At 34.9% G+C, this 19326-nt stretch overlaps 1 protein-coding gene across 2 annotated transcripts; it reads right to left on the bottom strand.

The window, feature by feature from the left end:
- Positions 1 to 6860: 6860 nt before the first annotated feature.
- Positions 6861 to 16931, bottom strand: LOC134844470 (uncharacterized). 2 transcript variants are annotated; one of them, XM_063861166.1, is made up of 4 exons: positions 15305 to 16931; positions 12248 to 12462; positions 8326 to 8672; positions 6861 to 7250 (listed from the first exon to the last, which is right to left on the bottom strand). In XM_063861166.1, the coding sequence occupies exons 2-4, from the start codon at positions 12378 to 12380 to the stop codon at positions 7005 to 7007; spliced, it is 726 nt and encodes a 241-aa protein (XP_063717236.1). In that variant the 5' UTR covers positions 12381 to 12462; positions 15305 to 16931; the 3' UTR covers positions 6861 to 7004. The 2 variants fall into 2 exon arrangements, with proteins under 2 accessions (XP_063717236.1, XP_063717237.1); XM_063861167.1 differs by having other exon boundaries at positions 12248 to 12446.
- Positions 16932 to 19326: the final 2395 nt, after the last annotated feature.

The following is a 19326-nucleotide window of genomic DNA, read 5'->3' as shown; positions in this document are numbered from 1 at the left end:
AAACTTTCGACGTTATTTTTAATTCAATTTTAATTTCCGTTGATGTCTAGACAGTTGCTCTTTTTATTTAATTCTTTATGCAATTCCGAACTTTTTGCAAGTCGCCATACCTTTTTAGACCGGAAAGATATCTCAATCTCAACATAGAATTTAGAATTTGCATGTAAATTTTGCTGCAATTTGGTAGGTTGATCTTTTTAATTATTTCTGATCGTTCCAACTTTTCGCTCCTAACTATAAACTTTAGACAAATGAAATCTTGTCAAATCAACTTGGTCATTTAAAAAAACCGTTGGAAGGAAAGTTATTGTCTCCATGTCAAAATCAGTAGTTCAATTTTAAGTATCTTGAGTTAGACTCGTTGAGCAAAATTAGTTCGCGAAAAATTTGCAAATTAAACTTTTAATTTTTTTAAACTTTTTTAAAAAAATGTTTTGTTGCATAGAAATTACTGTTTCTGTTATTGGCAACAAAAGCACCTGCGTACTATATGAATAACCAACACCCTACATGTTACTTAAAGACAGCTTTGGAAAAAGAACTGGAAATTCAATCATAACTTCATGGGACTGCATGTGTATTACAATAACTGTATGGAATTCGCAATGCAGCTGTGTATAATATATACGACTTTGTGCGAGTTTTCAACAGACTTAGGTACTGGAGTGGGAAGCATCGTAGCAGCAGCTACTACCGATAGAAGTTCCTCAAAAATTCTTACTACAAATAGGCGGAAAGTCGCTGGAACATCCGGGTAAAACCGACGCTTCAATAACTGTCTGGTTAAGCAAACAATTTTTTTTTTAAAAATGAGCTGAAAGTAGCAAATCAAGTAATAAAAGGACATAATTTAAACAAAGAGATGAAGAGCGATGCAATTCCATTCACTAAAATTGTAAATGAAGGAAATTATTTTAAAAATTTATGTACTTATGTTCTAATATAATTAGAACTTAAATTTATTTTAGCGAATGATCAACACCCCTTTTTTGCTGAGTACATCTTCTAGCAGCACAGCGGCGGCAGCAGTGAACAATCTTAAAACATCTTAATTGATCAAAACTTAGGCTCTTGATAACACCTCTCCCATTAGGACACTCGAGTAGCTGATTTTCCGGCTATTTTAAACGTTCAAAATCAAAAAAAAAACTTGCTCAAACTTCAATAGGCTCTGAATGTAAGAACAAACTGTTAATTCGCGAGAAAATTAGAAAGCAAAAACGCGTAAAGAGATTGCAGCGAGGATTTACCAAAAAAAAGGACTAAAAAGTTGGATAATCATAAGAGATTAATGGAGCATACTAGAAATATTTTTGAGCTTATCACTTTCCTAATCTCACAAAAGATGGGAGAATAACTAATTCTATTGCAATCGATCCTGTTTTCAACAATTGGTTCACTGTGGGATCTTTTCGATAATCACTTGACGCTCCTTTTTTCAAAAAAAAATCTCAGTCTTTTTGTCCTTTTTGGCTTCTTGAAAGTCTTTATAACCATTGCGGAGCTCAACTTCCAAATTACGTCGAGACTCAAGAAGTTTTCGATTTTTCAGCCAATTTCCGGGTTCACTTTAGCAAACTATTACAATTAAGATTTATAAATCAATTGAGGGACTTACCAAAACTTAATTCAAAACAATAAGACTTGGAAAGGCGTTCAAGCACTGTACATAACAACCTTTACGGCGAATACAAGACCAAGCTGCTCAGATAAAAACATATATACCACTTTTAGGTAATCCTGCAATTTGCTTAAGATTCGAGCACCTTGCTTGAAGAGCGGGCGTTGCTTTTCAATCAATCGATTTTCTCTCCTAGCCTTACTAACAAGTGTTTTGATATTCTTGCGGTATCTGCAAATGCCGTATACGCGAATAAATTTCAGGCTGGTCTAAGGACAGCAACTGTTTTCGTTACCGCTTATTCTTAGCTTTAGATTTCGATATCAATTGTTTGACGTTACTGATCGTTAGAATATCTGAAATACTTTCATAATCAAAATTTTCCTCAATTTCGGTGCGTTGATAGTACATGAGGTCACTAATTTCCCTCTATAACGTTTTAGAATGCATAAACTTTTAACTTGAGAGTTGAAGTTATTGCTACGATGCCTACTAATCAAGTTTTTTATGATGTCCTGCCAAATCACGATATTTGAGTGATAGTATAAAGTTGATTCAAAGTAGTTCTGTACAGTCTTAGGTTGGTTCACTGCGTTCGGATTAAAAATTAGACCAGGCAAAGATTAGACCAGGTATTAACAAAATATTAGTGGTTGTTCTTTTAGCGAGTGATGGAACGAACAAGAACTGACAAAAAAAATCATTAATGGTTTTATGCCAGAAAACTCAGACTCAGCGGATTTATTAACATTACAAAAAAATCGTTTAGGTTTAGAGGGCGTCGTATAAATTAATTCAAAACCATAATTCCCTTCAGCAGCTCGAAGTAAACCTGAAGTCGCCGGATCTCCAAATAAATTGTAGGTTTGGGGTTTTTTGAGTTCATGTATAAACGAATATGAAATTTTGAAATGTTCCGGTCGAGGGTAATAATCCGTTCTTGGCTCATTTTTGAAATTTCTGCTGTGTTTCGATAGCGGGATTTTTACCGGGTTCCGAAATATCGCAAAAATTGTTGTCGAACAAATAACGTCTTCTTTTAATGTTGGCCACAATTTTGACCCAAATCTTCAAAAAATTGGGTGAGTCTTTTATCGAAAAAAGTATCTATTACCCAGTATTAGCATATAGATATTTGAGACAATTGAAAAATTTGTGACAGTAAGCGAAAAAGGGAGGGTGGGGTTGGGTTTGTCTCATAGTTTTCTGGAGTTTTGTCTATTGACTGTAGATGGCAACTTCACACCCCATCAGGTGCTTGTCTCACGAACTCGATATCTGGAAAGGTCTATCTGTATGTTATATGGTCTTTGATATTGTCAACAACAATTTAAAAAATCCTAAGTTCCCTAGGGGGTTAGCCCACAACAAAATTGCGCACACTCGATACCTTGCACTCTCTCTCTCTCTCTCTCTCAATACCCGTTTTGAAAACCCTGTATTCCTTTGGGAGGTTAACCCACAGCTGTCGTAGATTGCGCTCCCCTTTGATCAAGGCATAGAAAAACATGTCATACAAAAGTTTTAAGCGTTTGTGAAAAAATTTATGAAGAGCCATCAAAAAAGAGCCATCAAAAAAAATCCAACATTAATGTTTCCAGGACTATGTTATACAAAAAAAAATTTTGCATGAAAATTTTTTTTTGAAAAAATGTTTGTTTGAGTACGAAAATCAATTCGCGAATGAAAAAAAAACACACAAATTTTTGTGGGCAATTTCAAAAACACTTTGAAAAAATTTTGTCGTCGCCATCAAAAAAATGCTAGTCATACATTTTCCATGTATTAGCATTTTTTTCGACAAAAAGTTTTTCTTTTTTATGTAGTGCGATACACCGAATTTTATGCCGAAACAAGAGAAACGTTTTTGAAAATTCAGCGACACCATTTTAGCAAAATGTATGAAATTTGTATGACTAGTAATTTTTCATAGACTAAGTTTATGGAATTGTATGATTAGCATTTTTGGTCTTTGGAGATCAACCCGGGTCGCTTGATAATTCAAAAACTTCTCAATTGACTGGCACCCTGCCTTTCGTCACCGACCTCTGATGACCTTCGTCACGACCTGCGGTCACACTGCTTCGAAAGAGCGTTTCCTGTTCGTACTGAAGATCCTAATTGCTCGCAGTTACCGGCTTCTAGGGAGTGGGAATTGCTACATTACCGGTCTCTAGCTAGACATAATATCATTCGTTTCTTTCTCACTCGAGTTACAGACAAGGACTAAAGTAACTCGGTTTGCAGACGAAACTTTAGGCGGGTTAACCGCAAAGTGAGAAAGCTTGCTAAATAGCGTTAGAGTCATCGTCGTCTGATTGTACGCGGTCACAGTTTGAGCAGTTGAAGCTCGTTGTTAGATAATGGCATTCTGATATATCTCAGTCTGGTAGAGAATCTTCATCTGATACATCACGGTCTGGTGGAGATTCGTCGTCTGAAACTTTCCGATCTGTTGGAGAATCGTCCACTGAAACTTCACGGTCTGGCGGAGAATCGGTCTTCAAAATTTCTCTGTCACGGAACCAAATTGTGCAGCTAGAAAAGTACTGTATCGAAAATTGTAATGAATCGTTTTACTATGTAACTTCTGGCGCTCAAGTTGCGAAAACAGTTTTGTTTTCAGGTTAAGTGTACATTGTAAACTCAACAGCTTCTGTTTTAATCAACACCTTTCTGCCTTTTTCGGTTTTGTTCGGGTTCACATTTTTGGTAAAAACACGGTTTTTTGACAGGCAAAATTCTGTCAATCAGGTTCAGCCAGAGCCATTTCAAGCACTAGTATAAACAATTAAATAAAAACAAGAAACATTTTTTGGGGGATCTTACTTGGTTACGGAGCGTAAATTTCATGTTCTATCAGGTAAGTTCATTTTTGTGCCTTGTAAAGAAAAAACTTAGACGCGCATCAAACATGCGCCAGCCAAAACCATCGAAACGCGCTGCGTATATGCTCGGCTACTGTTTTTTCTTGTAGATATAACTAAGGTTTACTTTATTTTACGTTGCTTATATTTTACTGCCTCTTATACTTCAACTCAATCTAATGATAGTGTATGCTCGACGACGGCTCAACGACAAATTTTAGAAAATAACTTGCAAAATTTCGAAAAAACATAACTTTTTTAGACGAGCAATCTGCAACATTTTATTACCGTTTGCATGCAAATTTTAGTTTTCAGGTGACCTTGAGTTATATTTTATGCACATTTTTCTGAATTAGATAATTTGCTTTTTTGAATTAATTCTGTCTGAAATAATTCTTCTGTAGCAATTTTTTGCAACTTTCTCTTTATAACGATAATTGCAAATCGCTTGAACAGAAAAAACTCAATAAAAAAAGCAACTAACTTCATCAACTATTGGGTTTTTTTTCGAGTCAATCTCCTTGTCCAAAGTTATTTCAGAAACATTTCAGTAAAAATAAAACGTTTTCCGATGAAATGGTTAAAAGCTATAATTACTAGCAAAAAATTTGAACAAACAGAAATAATTAGAAAGCAATGTGCCAACTTTGAACGCTTTTTGCATGGTGGCCTTGAATTTTCAGGTGAGCTGGAGTCATTTTTTGTCTAAATATTTATTGCACATTGATTTTCTAATTATTTCTGTTTGTTCAAATTTTTTTCTGCTAATTATAGCTTTTAACCATTTTATCGGAAAACGTTTTAATTTACTGAAATGATTCTGAAATACTTTTGGACAAGGAGATTGAATTGAAAAAACTACCCATTTTTTTGATGAAGTTAGTTGCTTTTTTTAATCAATTTTTTCTGTTCAAGCGATTAGCAATTATTGTTATAAAGAGAAAGTTGCAAAAAATTGCCACAGACAGAAACTATTCAGACAGAATTAATTCAAAAGAGCAAATTAACTAATTTAGAAAAATGTGCAAAACTTCAAAAAAATGGAAGTTTTTTCAATTCAATTTTCATCCAAAAAATGGGTAGTTTTTTCAATTCAATCTCCTTGTCCAAAGTTATTTCAGAATCATTTCAATAAATTAAAGCGTTTTCCAATGAAATGGTTAAAAGCTATAATTAGGAGCAAAAAATTTGAACAAACAGAAATAATTATTAAAGCAATGTGCCAACTTTGAACACTTTTTGCATGGTGGCCTTGAATTTTTTGCAACTAATTATAGCTTTTAACCATTTCATCGGAAAACGTTTTATTTTACTGAAATGATTCTGAAATAACTTTGGACAAGGAGATTGAATTGAAAAACTACCCATTTTTTTGATGAAGATTGAATTGAAAAAACTTCCCATTTTTTGGTGAAGTTTTGCACATTTTTCTGAATTAGATAATTTGCTCTTTTGAAATAATTCTGTCTGATTGAATTCTGTCTAGAACTTTATTAATTTTCGACTTTATTTCAGTTTTAGTTTCCGCTGATGTCTAGACCGTTGCTTTTTTAAAATAATTCTGTCTTTCCAAAGTTTTTGCAACTCTTTAAAACTTCTCAGACAAAAATATGTCTCAATCTTACCATATAACTTCGCATTTGCATGTGAAAAATGCTGCAAATTAATAGAATGCTCTTTTAAATTATTTCTGCCTGTTCCAATTTTTTTGATACTTATAAAAAAATTTCAAAAATATGAAATTTTGTCAAATAAACTTGGTCAATCAAAAATAACTGTTGAATTAAAAATTATTGTCTCCAAATAAAAATCAGCAATTTATTCAAAATTATCTCGAGTTGGATTCGGTGAGCAAAAATGATTCTTTCAAACATTTGCGATTAACTAAGTTTTAAAATTTTCAAAATGTGTTTCGTTGCATGGAAGTTATTATTTCTGTTATTGACAACAACACCAACTTCGTACTATCTGAATAACCAATACCTTACATGTTACTTCTCCGACAAGCAATGGAATAACAACTGGAATGTTAATCAAAACTTCTTAGGGTACCCAACAAGAGGAATTTTTCACTCGCGACTGCCTGTGTATTAAAATAACGTGTATGGAATAAGTAATGCAGCTGTGTATAACATATACGACTTCTTGGGAGGTTTCAACAGACTGAGGTACTGGGGTGGGAAGCCTCGTAGCAGCAGCTACTACCGAGAGAAGTTTCCCAAAAATTCGTACTACAAATAGGCGGAAAGCCGTTGGAACCCCTGTGGAAAACTGACGATCCAATAACTGACTGGTTAAGCATACAACTCGAAAAAAATTGAGCGAAAAAATATGTCATCAAGAAACGAAAGCGCATAATTTAAACAAAGATATGAAGAGAGATGCAAGTCTTTTTAGTAAAAATGTGAATGAATGAAATAATTAAAACTTTTTTTATACTTATGTTCAGATAATTTGTACACGCGTAATGTAAAGAAGCTTAGAAAGATGAACCCACTAAAAAGAAAAATAGAAGTTCAACTTATTGATTGCAAATGAAGTTTTGATCTCTTCGTTTGAGAGAGGCATGCATGATCGTTCTCAAGAAGGTTGAGCGTGACGGATATTGAGGGCACGTGGGGGTGGGAGGGTGGTTGGTTGGCGGGGCTTCTGTTGATGACTTTGAGGGCGGGTCTGAAAAATTCGTTTCTTTTGCGAATGATTGACACCTCGCTTTTGCAGAGTAGATCCTCTAGCAGCACAGGGGCACCAGCAGTGAACATCTTAAAGCAAATTTTGATTAAAACTTAGGCTCATGACAACACCTATCCCATTTGGACACTCAGATTTAAGGCATTTTCCTGCTACTTTAAGTTTTCTTTTTCGAAAAATATTCCGCTGTAATTTAATAAGGCTCTGAATTAACAATCAGTAATTATTTTCCGAGGAAATTAGAACGTAATCACGTGCAAGGGCATTGCATTGCAGATCTACAAAAAAAAACGGAAAGAAAAAATGGGTAATCCGAAGAGATTAATGACGCACTGTAGTATTATATTTCAACATATCACTTTCCTATTTTTTTGCAAGACGTAAAAATCAATCAATTATTCCGCAATCGATTCTGTTTCCTGCATTTTTTTCACCGCGGGATCTGTTCGATACGCACTTGACGATGTCAATTAGGCATGAAAACATTAAGTTAGCTCCCACGATGATTTGAGACTGGGGAGCAATCAGTGCCAGGCGCACCTGCGGCTTTATAGTGGTTCTGAAGGGCTGGGATTTTTAGCGCATATAACCTCAATGAAAAGCAATCAGCTGGCATATCAAGTACATAGTTATATTCCACAGAGAAAATTAGCAGTTTGCTGAGAGTAAAAACTGATTTGAGAAACCAGATGACAAGATTGTTTGATTGCAAAGATGCAAATGCGTGTTAAAATGGGTTAGAGATTTTTTATGCTGATCGAAGTTCTCTGCTAGCTACAAGCGTAATCTGCCTTAGGACTCAGCTGGCTTTAGGTCCATTTATTTTTCCTGGGGCTCAGCTTTCTTGGGCTAATCGCATTAGGATCATTAAGCACAAAAACAGCCATGTAGACTCCAGGTCAGGAAAAGCTTCGGAAGTAATTTTCCATTGGTAGAAACAGATAAAGACTATCATACGATATATAAAGTTCCTTAAAATTCAACAAAAACTCTTTAGGAATTTGTGTGAAAAATATAAAGTTGACTGTATACAACAGTTCAAATCAGTGGCATCCGCTTGAAATTTTGAATGAAATAAATAAGAACATGCGGATGCGGGGCACTATCTTTTAGGCATTGATCAAATAGTTAGAAGCATAAACTGACCATAGGCAGTTGAACGGTTTGTATCTCCAGGCATGAACCCTTCGGGACGTCGTTCTTTTTCATGCCGCCACGACATGACTTCTCTTTCTCGTCGGTCGATTCATCATGGTTGTTTTTTCGTTTTCTGTCATCCAATAAATGTGATGACTCACTCATTTCTGCACATTTGATGTCTTTCTGTGCTTGGATTACTGCTGGATTCAGTTTGAAGAGGTACTGGTTCTGGATCAGTGTAGCGAAATGATTTGTGGCCTCCAAAGGTAACTGCCGTAGTTGGTCATCTGGCTTATTGGACGCTGTATTTTGTGCCTCGATTCTTACAGTTTGGTTGGAGGTATGTTGCCAATCTAAACATTATGCTGACTCAATGATATACTACTTTTTTGAAAAAACTCAATGGTTTGTTGAGAAAGATGTCGGGAATATCTATGATTGCGACATGACTGTTCTCTTTCGCGAGAGAAAAGCAGATTTAGTTTGAGTAATACATAATTTAGCTCTTTTCCAGCCCCCTCGTAAAATTACAAAATGAAGCTGCTCAAAAACTGTTCACACGGCAATTCGCATGAAAGAAATGTTGCAAAAAAATTTGTTCACCTATTCACACTGACACGTTTGGATGCAGTTTCAACATAAAAGTTCTTTCAAAAAGACTTATACATTGAAGTTCAGAAAAAATTTCAGGAGGGAACTCGAAACGGGCCCTGTTTTCCATCCTGCCTCTTTTTTTACCGTGACGAATTTGACTAATATTTCAATTTTTGGAGGATTTTTTATATTTTTGCGCAATCGGTCAGGCTTAAAGGCTCTCTTTTCACCGTGACGAGTATGCAGTATGCAACTCCAATGTGGTTGGAGTTCGCGTAAAAGAGATCATACATAATTCATACTCGTCAAGGTGAAAAAAGAGCCTTTAAGGATGACCGATCGCGCAAAATCCGAAAAAATTATCCAAAAAATGGCGAATTGGCATGCTGAAATCGACTCAAGGTACTACTATGAAATAGTGTTACCTTGAAAATAACCAGGTCCCTTGAGAATAAGACAACTAGAGCTCTCAAATCCTTTCGTAGTTATGATTTCGTCATTCAAAAAGATGTCGAAGTTTTTTTTTCAAACAAATTTTATGTTTTGTTACTTCGTAAAATTTCCCCTTTCACCATTTTAAGGAGGAAAATTCAAAAAATGCCAAAACTGAGTTTTGACGACAAATAAGGTAATCCAATAATGTTTGTTAAACGGTAAAATTAACAGAAGCGAGCTTTTTTTGATATACACTATGAATTAACTACAGTTTCTGACTGAACGTATTTTGCAAGATTTTCGAAATAAATTATTTATACACAACACAGCTTGACCCCCATTAACCGAAAATGCTTATCTTAGAGTTCCATACCTGAAAATGCTCATCATACAATTCCATACATCAAATGTATGGAAAAATGCTTATCAAACAACTTTCAAACAATTTCAAAAAATCAATAAAAAAAGATTCAAACTGATTTGTGCGGCTATTTGAACCAAATAAAACAGTCTGGTGATGAAAAAAAACTGTGTTTCTTTTCTTTTGGAAAAAATGGTTATCTCACAGTTTTCATGCAAGAAAAATGTATGAATAGCATTTGGCTCTTTTCGAGTTCCCCCCTTCAAAATATCGAGTTTTATGTTTGTTATACGTGTTATTACGGCTAAAAGCGTGATGTTACGCTGTAAAGTATGAAGAACAAATCTCTTCATAGTTGTCGATTTGTTCACCACGCCAAATTTCAATGCAATATGACAACGTTATCTAAGTTTTTCAAAATTGAATTTGAAAGGGGGGAACTGGAAAAGAGCCTAGCATTTTTTTGATGGCGACGAAAAAAGTTTTTCCAGGTACTATTGAAGGACATTAAGGAAGCTCCCACGATGATTTGAGACTGGGGAGCAATCAGTGCAAGTCAATCAGTGCCATAAAAGTTCTTTCAAAAAGACTTATACATTGAAGTTCAGAAAAAATTTAAGGAGGGAACTCGAAACGGGCCCTGTTTTCCACCCTGCCTCTTTTTTTACCGTGACGAATTTGACTAGTATTTCAATTTTTGGAGGATTTTTTATATTTTTGCGCAATCGGTCAGGCTTAAAGGCTCTCTTTTCACCGTGACGAGTATGCAGTATGCAACTCCAATGTGGTTGGAGTTCGCGTAAAAGAGATCATACATAATTCATACTCGTCAAGGTGAAAAAAGAGCCTTTAAGGATGACCGATCGCGCAAAATCCGAAAAAATTATCCAAAAAAATGGCGAATTGGCATGCTGAAATCGACTCAAGGTACTACTATGAAATAGTGTTACCTTGAAAATAACCAGGTCCCTTGAGAATAAGACAACTAGAGCTCTCAAATCCTTTCGTAGTTATGATTTCGTCATTCAGAAAGATGTCGAAGTTTTTTTTTCAAACAAATTTTATGTTTTGTTACTTCGTAAAATTTCCTCTTTCACCATTTTAAGGAGGAAAATTCAAAAAAATGCCAAAACTGAGTTTTGACGACAAATAAGGTAATCCAATAATGTTTGTTAAACGGTAAAATTAACAGAAGCGAGCTTTTTTTGATATACACTATGAATTAACTACAGTTTCTGACTGAACGTATTTTGCAAGATTTTCGAAATAAATTATTTATACACAACACAGCTTGACCCCCATTAACCGAAAATGCTTATCTTAGAGTTCCATACACGAAAATGCTCATCATACAATTCCATACATCAAATGTATGGAAAAATGCTTATCAAACAACTTTCAAACAATTTCAAAAAATCAATGAAAAAAGATTCAAACTGATTTGTGCGGCTATTTGAACCAAATAAAACAGTCTGGTGATGAAAAAAAACTGTGTTTCTTTTTTTTTGGAAAAAGTGGTTATCTCACAGTTTTCATGTATGAAAAATGTATGAATAGCATTTGGCTCTTTTCCTGTTCCCCCCTTTCAAAATACCGAGTTTTATGTTTGTTATACGTGTTATTACTGCTAAAAGCGTGATGTTACGCTGTAAAGTTTGAAGAACAAATCTCTTCATAGTTGTCGATTTGTTCACCACGCCAAATTTCATTGCAATATGACAACGTTATCTAAGCTTTTCAAAATTGAATTTGAAAGGGGGAACTGGAAAAGAGCCTAGCATTTTTTTGATGGCGACGAAAAAAGTTTTTCCAGGTACTATTGAAGTTGCCCCATTTTTTTTCAGCCTCAAATCGAATTTTGTACTCAAACAAACATTTTCCGGCTTTTTTCCAGTTCCTTTTATTTTCTGAAATTCATTAAAGGAAAGTCTATATAAATTTACTTTTTTTTTGAAAACTGCATTAAAACGTGTCAGCGTGAATTTAATTGTTTTGATACTAGGCTGGGGAGCTATAATGGGAAAGACCCAAAAATTAAAAGTTTGATGCTTTCAGTATATGCTTTCTGAAGAGAACTCTTACGCAATTCAAGTTGTTTGTAATGCATTGAAAATGGCAGATGATTAACCCTTTGGTGACTCTAGTTTTGAGTAAACCATGGTTTTAGTCACTAGTGTTCGGTCACAAGCACATCCCAAAAATTTTGAGAAAATTTTTAAGAAAAATCATATTATTGGTTAATGAAAAAATGCTTGTCCTACAGTTTCCATATATAAAAAATGCTTATCTTAGGTGTTTTCTTAACATTTTCTCTATCTATAGAGATGTAGGAAATTGTATGATACGCATTTTTTCATATATGAAAATTGTGGGACAAGCATTTTCGGTCAACCCAGGAAATCGGCTTTCAAAATTATAACATGCGAAACGGACTATGATAGAGTGTTCCCTCGGAAAAGCAACTAAGATAGACAGGTGACCTGTCCATAATATTTGCTTTTTCGAGGGTCCACTGTATCATTGTAGTACCCGACTCACTTTCTATGGTTTGACGTTCGGCGCGATGAGTTGATTCTGGCCGGACTCGGTTGCCAACTTTTTCCACAACATGAGGGTAAATTTGATCTTTGCTAATCAGCGACATCTGTTGTTGTATCTGCACGTGATCCATTATTGCTGATTTATATTTTATGTGGATTGTATATTCGACTTGAAGTTGCTCAGATTTTGCAAACTCCTGTTAACAATTTGGGCTAAAAATGAAAGTGAATTATTTGCAATTGATACCTTATACTAGAACATATTGACGAGAAAAATTGTTCAATTTCTTTATCATTAGTGAGTTTATGAATATAGAGCCGGAACAAGACGATGGATGATTGTATTAAACGGAATCAATTGCTATAGTAAAACATATGGCGTGTGCTCGGTTTTCTGTCTCTATTTAGTTAATTGAGAAAGAAAATAGTTCCTTTAAAATCAACTCAACTGCAAACTTAACGGCTAGCTTAAGAAACGACAAGACTGCTCGTATCAGGGCGAAGCCCTGAATGTTCCGACTGCCTTTTAAGATTTATGAAACAGTAATAACATAAATATCATTAACATATTAAATGTAATAAAATGAAATAAAATTTTTTTCTAAAATTTGTTTTTTTTTCTACGAAAATTCTTTAGTATTTTATATGGAGTGTGGGGGGTGACTCCATATAAAATACAAAAGAATAGATTTCGCTCCTTGTAACAAATCAATTATGGCAAATAAGCTTCTTTCAACCAATTGGAACGACGGATTAAATCGGAACGACGGATTATAACGACGGATTCTAAGACGGAACGACGGATTAAATTGGAACGACGGATTCTAAGACGGATTAAATCTCCGCTTACGCGTTAATGGCGCGAAATATATCGCGCGTTAATTGTCCCAATGGACCAAAACGGTAATTTTTAAACCCTCATAACTTTAAGAAAAATGGTCACAGGTGAAACAGTTTCTCAAATTGAAGCAGTTTTTCAAATTCCGTCAAAAAAGGTTAGATAAAAAGTTGAAATTTGTCTGAAGAAAAAAAACCCACATCGAGAACAAATATTTGGTTACAGCATGCAATTACAATGATGAAATAGTGAATATTTCGTTATATAATTTGTGAAAGACAGATTCAAGACATGTCAGGCCGTTTCCAATGCTTTTTTAATGCATAATTTTTGTCACTTGTTTTCGGTTAAGTTTACTTTTAAACCAAAGTTTTTTCCTTTTTGCTCGGTTACGAACATAATGAAAAAATTTTGAGAAATTCAAATGTAGAATATCAATATTTTTGGTTTATGGAAACATGGTAGTCATACAATTTTCATATATGAAAAATAACTAATCATCTAATTTTCTGTACTTATGGAATTGATCCAAATCCCTCATACGCGAAAAGCCGAATGCGCAAAAAAAAAACTCAGCCAATCAGGTTTCAGTAATCTAAAATTTGGAAAGAAAGTGAACAATTTGAGAGACTGAGTATTGATATTGACCGAATATAAAAACGGCAGAAATCTGCAAACTTTTCAAATTGTCACTGACCGCCGCGGAATTGGAACAAATTTTGTATTTCAAAGGTTGCGTTATGAAAGAAGCAAAATATTGCTTCAATTATATCATTTTAAATGAATAGCAATTGCTCCTTTTTTAAAAAAAATTTTTTCGGCTAATTTTGTTTTCGGTCCTTCGCCCACTATTTTTTTGCCCATTCGGTTCTTCGCGCAAGAGAATAGCCCCCGAGGGATTCCAACACAATAATTTTCGCCTGCCGGATGTAAGCGCCGCGGAGCGAAGCGGAGCACGCGTGTTCTATTTGCCAATACCGGGTTTGAATTTAGCGTTCTGACTGTTTAATTGTTTTGAGTCTGCTAAAAAAACTGGTCGGCTAAAAAACCTAATCTAGCCCCAGTAAATTCCTACCCGCACCGGAGTTGCATAGATAATAATCGATTATATTGAATTTTTGTGGTGTGTCTCAATAATTTTCGATAATAATTGATTATAATTGATTAAAAACGGATTATAATGAAACTATTTTTCTAATCAATAAAATCCGAATAAAATTACAAAATAATCGATTATATTCCATTAAAAATGAATTTTAATCCTTATGTTTTCTAGGTCAATATTATTCATTTTAATCGATTATAATCCATTAAAAAAGATTACAATCCTAATTCTTTTTATGCTAATATAATCCATGATAATCGATTATAATCGATTATTATGGATTTTTTTGAGAGGTTATTTGTGAAATTTACAACTTTTATCAAATTTATCTCATTTCCTGTTTAGTGCAGGTGCTACGTGAAACGTTTCATAAAATGTTACATTTCACGTTAAAATTTATATATATATTTTTGAAAATAATATACATTCAGGGGCGGATCTAGGATTTTCTCGAGGGGGGGGGGGGCGGATTTTCAAAAAATTTTCGAAAATTTCCAAGACCTTTTTTTTAAGGTCGACCAAATTGATTTTTCGAGCTCTCCCAAAGCATGGTTTTGTCCCTATTTTGGCCAAACTTTTTGCGCCGCAGGAAAAGTTTTGAAAAAACAGATCAAAAAAGGCGTTTTTAGGCACTTTTTGGAAAATTTTGACCGAAAAATTGCGTTTTTTCGGCGCGCGCTCCCCCCTCAAAATTAGTATATATTGGCGCCTAAGGCGCCTTTAGAAAATTTTGGGGTCGGTCGGCCAAAAATGGATTTCTTAAAAAGTATCAAAGGGGGGACTCTTTGGGTCGGCAGGGGGTCGATTCCCTGAGGGGGGGGGGGCGTCCGCCCCCCCTAAATCCGCCCCTGTATATATTGTATTGTGGTTTGAACGGTGTTCCCTCCGTTTACTTTAAACCCCCCCCCCCCCCCCCCCCACGTTCCAGTTTTAATGGATTTTAATGGATTTTTATTTTTCGAAAAAAATCGATTGTAATGTTCACATATTCGATTACGTGGTCTAAAATTGCCCCACAATAATGGATAATGACAACATTTTAGACAATATTTTTCCATTATAATCGATTATTAGCCATGGAACTCCGGTGCGGGTAAGTAAATGATACTTACCTATGGTATGGCCGATTTTTAATTTGAACGATCGCTATATTGCCTCGAAGTTGCAGCTTGAATAAACAGAAGAAAAACATAAACAATTGTTTATAAGCAGTTATTTGTGGTGTCTTAAGTGACCAGATCTATCTTGGGTTTGCTGCTTCGAACAACAGCCTAAAGCATAAAATGACGAAACAGTAATTTGAAATTAAGTTAAACAAAGTTCCGAATATTTGGTTTGAATTAGGCTTGTGCCCTCGAGCCCCGATGGTTTTCTGACAAACACTATTATAGAGATTTTCAAGAAAAATAGGAGACCAGCCTGTGTGCATATAAATCAGCAGTATAGTGCAGTCCTGCTATTGGACGAAGTTTGCTCGAGTAATGGTAATTAGTGGAGATGATTGCATGCATGTATACGTTATCTTGGGTTGGACTTGCTAAAGCCTTTAGACAAGCAGATCTAAGATTCGTTTTGAACTAATTTTATGATGGTTCAAAAGCACCAGATCCGAAGCGATTATTTGATGATTATACAAAGTTCTAATGGTAGTTGTAAAAGTAAAGTCAAATAATGCACCAAGAATTTTTTTCGTCTGATTTGTTTATACGCCAGGTAAACCAGAATGATTATAGATCTGATGATTCTGCTTCGACAACAGCATAGGACCTCTTCAGCCAAAATCGGAGGCAAAAAATGAGCAAATGTCTTCACTTCCGAAATGCAATTAGAAAGGAGCAAGTTATGTGGAATTTGAGAGGCTGTTTAAACAAGACACTATCATCTGCTGAGATTAGAGCGGCTTTTCAATTTTTAAAAAAGTATTTTCCTATTCCAGGGATAAAACGGCTTTTCAAAGTTTATGAGGTCAGCCTACACGTGCAGATTGAGAGAGAAAAATCTATAATTGAGTCCAGTTTTATGTAGGAAAGCGAAATAACAATTGTTTTGATCGGTAATTCTATTTATTTGTTTCAAATTAAAAAATATTTGGAGGCTATAAATTTCGAATATCGCTTCAAATTGCAACGTTCCTGTTGTAAAAACAGGGAGTACCTGTGTTTAATTAGCTAGCTATATACAGTTATGTGCCGGATTTGGATATTAGGTGTAATAGTATCCCTGTTGTATCCCAAATAAACGTGTAAAATTGAGTTGTTTACAATTGTAAGTTGAAATAATAATGATTTTAATTTTAAACAGGGCCGCTCTCACCGGGACTCCGCTTTCAAAGGGGGCGAAATTGCGATGAAAGTGCCTCAAGTTCCTTTCTTGCGAGTACAGGTGGTGAGTTGAACAAATAATCTAATCACGATAACGAGGCTGCTGCTTTTGAATAATTTACATTTGATTTGCTCTCTGTTTTTGCTTAAATTTCACTTTCTTTTCCCATTACTGGAGGACATTGAATAAACAAAGGAAAAGGGGCTAAATAAATGCAGACAGCACAAATGTGAGACCTCTTACAAAATCATTAATTCCCCTTTCGCTACCTTTACTGCTGGCGATAATGCCTTTTTACTACGGCCAAAGTTGTAAAAGTTCCCAGATAGCCTAGCGTGGTAACTTAATTAGTAGGTCTTTTATTCAGACAAAAGGAAACAAAAGTGTCTTGCTATCAGGCTATCTGTTTCGCCCGATTGATATGATATGCTAATTCTATTCACACTCTATTCACACTTTCCGCTCCTCTCATTTCCTCTCCTCGTTACCCCTTGCTACTGCCCGTAGGTCTATCGCCCTCAGGCACGAGCAAATTAAGAAAAGACCATTGCGATTGCCTTTCTTGTTATTCATCTAGTTTGATTCCGCATTTAGAAGGTTTAACATTCCGAGTAGAAAAACTGTTTTCATGGTTTGATGGAACTTTTGAGCTTTGTGCTCGATGTGGTTTCTTCTTCTGATAAAATAACACAGTCTGGAATGTGGGGAGATAATACAAATGGACTATCCTCGACAGGGCTCCCGGGTTGACCAAAAATGCTAGTCATATACAATTTTCATATAGACTTACTAGTTTATGGAATTGTATGAGTACCATTATTGGTCTATGGAGGTCAACCCGGGCTGTTAAGGCCTTCTGATAGCTCCTCAGCGATCCGCAGCAACCACTAAAACGGCAAATTTCGCTTTTTTAACTGGCTGATTTTGAACAAATTTGTAAACCGGGTTGAGTTGACAGGAAACATTATTATCGCTAATTCAGAGATATCGCAGCGATTACATTGGAACCTGATCTAAACTATATTTTATGATTGGATAAATTAAATGTTTTACCAATGTAAAGTATTTAATATTAACCAATCATGATCCATCTAACTAACAACCCACTTATTTGTAAGTGCTGAAGTTACTTGTAATTTCAGCACCAGAGAGATTTGAATTTAACTTAGAAATTAGTTGGACTCTCCCGAGCACTTCAGCAGCCGCAATAAACCAGTATACCCTAGATCTATTGAGCCTAGCAGAGACTAGTTAAACAACCTGAGACTAGATAGTATAAGAGTAAGATTAGGATCGGTATTAGACTAAGAAGTTGCACGAATCTATCCGGCCGAAAATAAGATAGCGTGACGAGCAGACGGTGTACCCTATCCGAAATTACTCTATGAGTTACACCTCGGTCCTAACTCATCTGGTGCGACCATAAGTCTCGAACAAGACCTTACTAGATTAGAATTAACCAAAAATAGATTAGAAATTAGACAAAAACATTTACAAAATGTTATACGACAATAATTTAATTGAAATGTCTCTCCGACTCAATAGATCCGAGCCAATATTCCGAACCATAATAGAACTACCCGGAATTGGAAGAAGACATCGAACCAAAGACGACATACGACAAAGTAGAAACTTGCCGTATAGTTATATGATAGTTCGGCAAAAGCCAGAACAAACTTTTATATTTCGAATACTACTTGCAATGAATTTAGATTTCCATTTGCAAACATAATACCTTGAAGTTAATCTTCAAAATCATTTCAGGCGCTAAACAAAATTAATATTATACAATAACGATTGATAAAAAGATCTAAGATCGTTTTCCTAAAACTCTGCAGTATTATACAAAACATGTTTGAAAAATATTTATTGGAAAATAAAAATAAAAATTAGTAGCATGACAATAAATGGTTAGTAATCATAAATCATCTTGTTGTTCCAGCTTCATCATCTAAAACATAACAGCAATCATAAACCCACTAATATCATCAAAACACTAAATCTTTCCTTTACACACATCTAAAATTTTATTAAAACTTAAAGTCACTTAATTTTACAACCAGATCATCAAGGCTTATCCTTGGATCTTAAATCAATTTCTACTTAATTAAATTTCAAATTTGATCATCAAGGCTTATCCTTGGATCAAACAGAACAACTTTGTTCTCCCCCACCCACTTAATTAGTGTCTAACGACCTCAAACGTCGATTCACTACCCAACCCTTTCTAAAGACCCAAGACTAATAGAAATTTTTAAACAAAACTAATCATTCAAATTAGGATAAACAGTGAAGAACTTCGGTTATTCATCCTTCACTTGACCCCCCCTCTTACCAGACCCAGGATAAATCTTAGACTTAGTAAGTTTAAAATAGTATCTAACGAACTACTCGCGTTCTAATTATACCTGAACCTTGTGGATCGATTTACTATTCTCCAACCCTTGAACACAATCACTACCCCTAAGTAAGATTAAGTAAGTTAACACCTTAGCTTATACTAGTCACGAGAAAGTAAAAATCATTCTTCGGAATCGATATACTTTTCTCTCCAACCCTGAACAAATAGACCCAGGTTAAGCTAACCAAAAAATCGTAAGAACTAACAGTTTAGGAAAATAGAAATCATTTAACAACTTTTTGCATCCGTCATTCTAAACCTTATGTCATTTAAAAACCTAGGAAATAAACAAACAACCATTTTACACAATTGTGAAATAGATAACAAAAAATACGACCTTGTAATCACACCTCATACACAAACAGTTGGATACATTCGAACAAAACGACAAACACTAAAGAGAAAAATAAT

The sequence above is a fragment of the Symsagittifera roscoffensis genome, chromosome 4 (assembly GCF_963678635.1).
Source record: "Symsagittifera roscoffensis chromosome 4, txSymRosc1.1, whole genome shotgun sequence".
Classification (NCBI taxonomy): domain Eukaryota; kingdom Metazoa; phylum Xenacoelomorpha; order Acoela; family Convolutidae; genus Symsagittifera; species Symsagittifera roscoffensis.
Note: the sequence above shows the minus strand (reverse complement) of the source record. Positions and strands in the feature narration are given on the sequence as shown.

Bases quoted from the DNA above. Each gene is read 5' to 3' on its own strand.
- LOC134844470 (XM_063861166.1), bottom strand. From the start codon at position 12,380: ATGGATCACGTGCAGATACAACAACAGATGTCGCTGATTAGCAAAGAT. The intron at 8,673-12,247 runs GTGAGTCGGGTA...CATAATGTTTAG, and splicing joins CGAACGTCAAACCATAGAAA to ATTGGCAACATACCTCCAAC. The intron at 7,251-8,325 runs GTCAGTTTATGC...ATTTGCTTTAAG, and splicing joins AAACCGTTCAACTGCCTATG to ATGTTCACTGCTGGTGCCCC.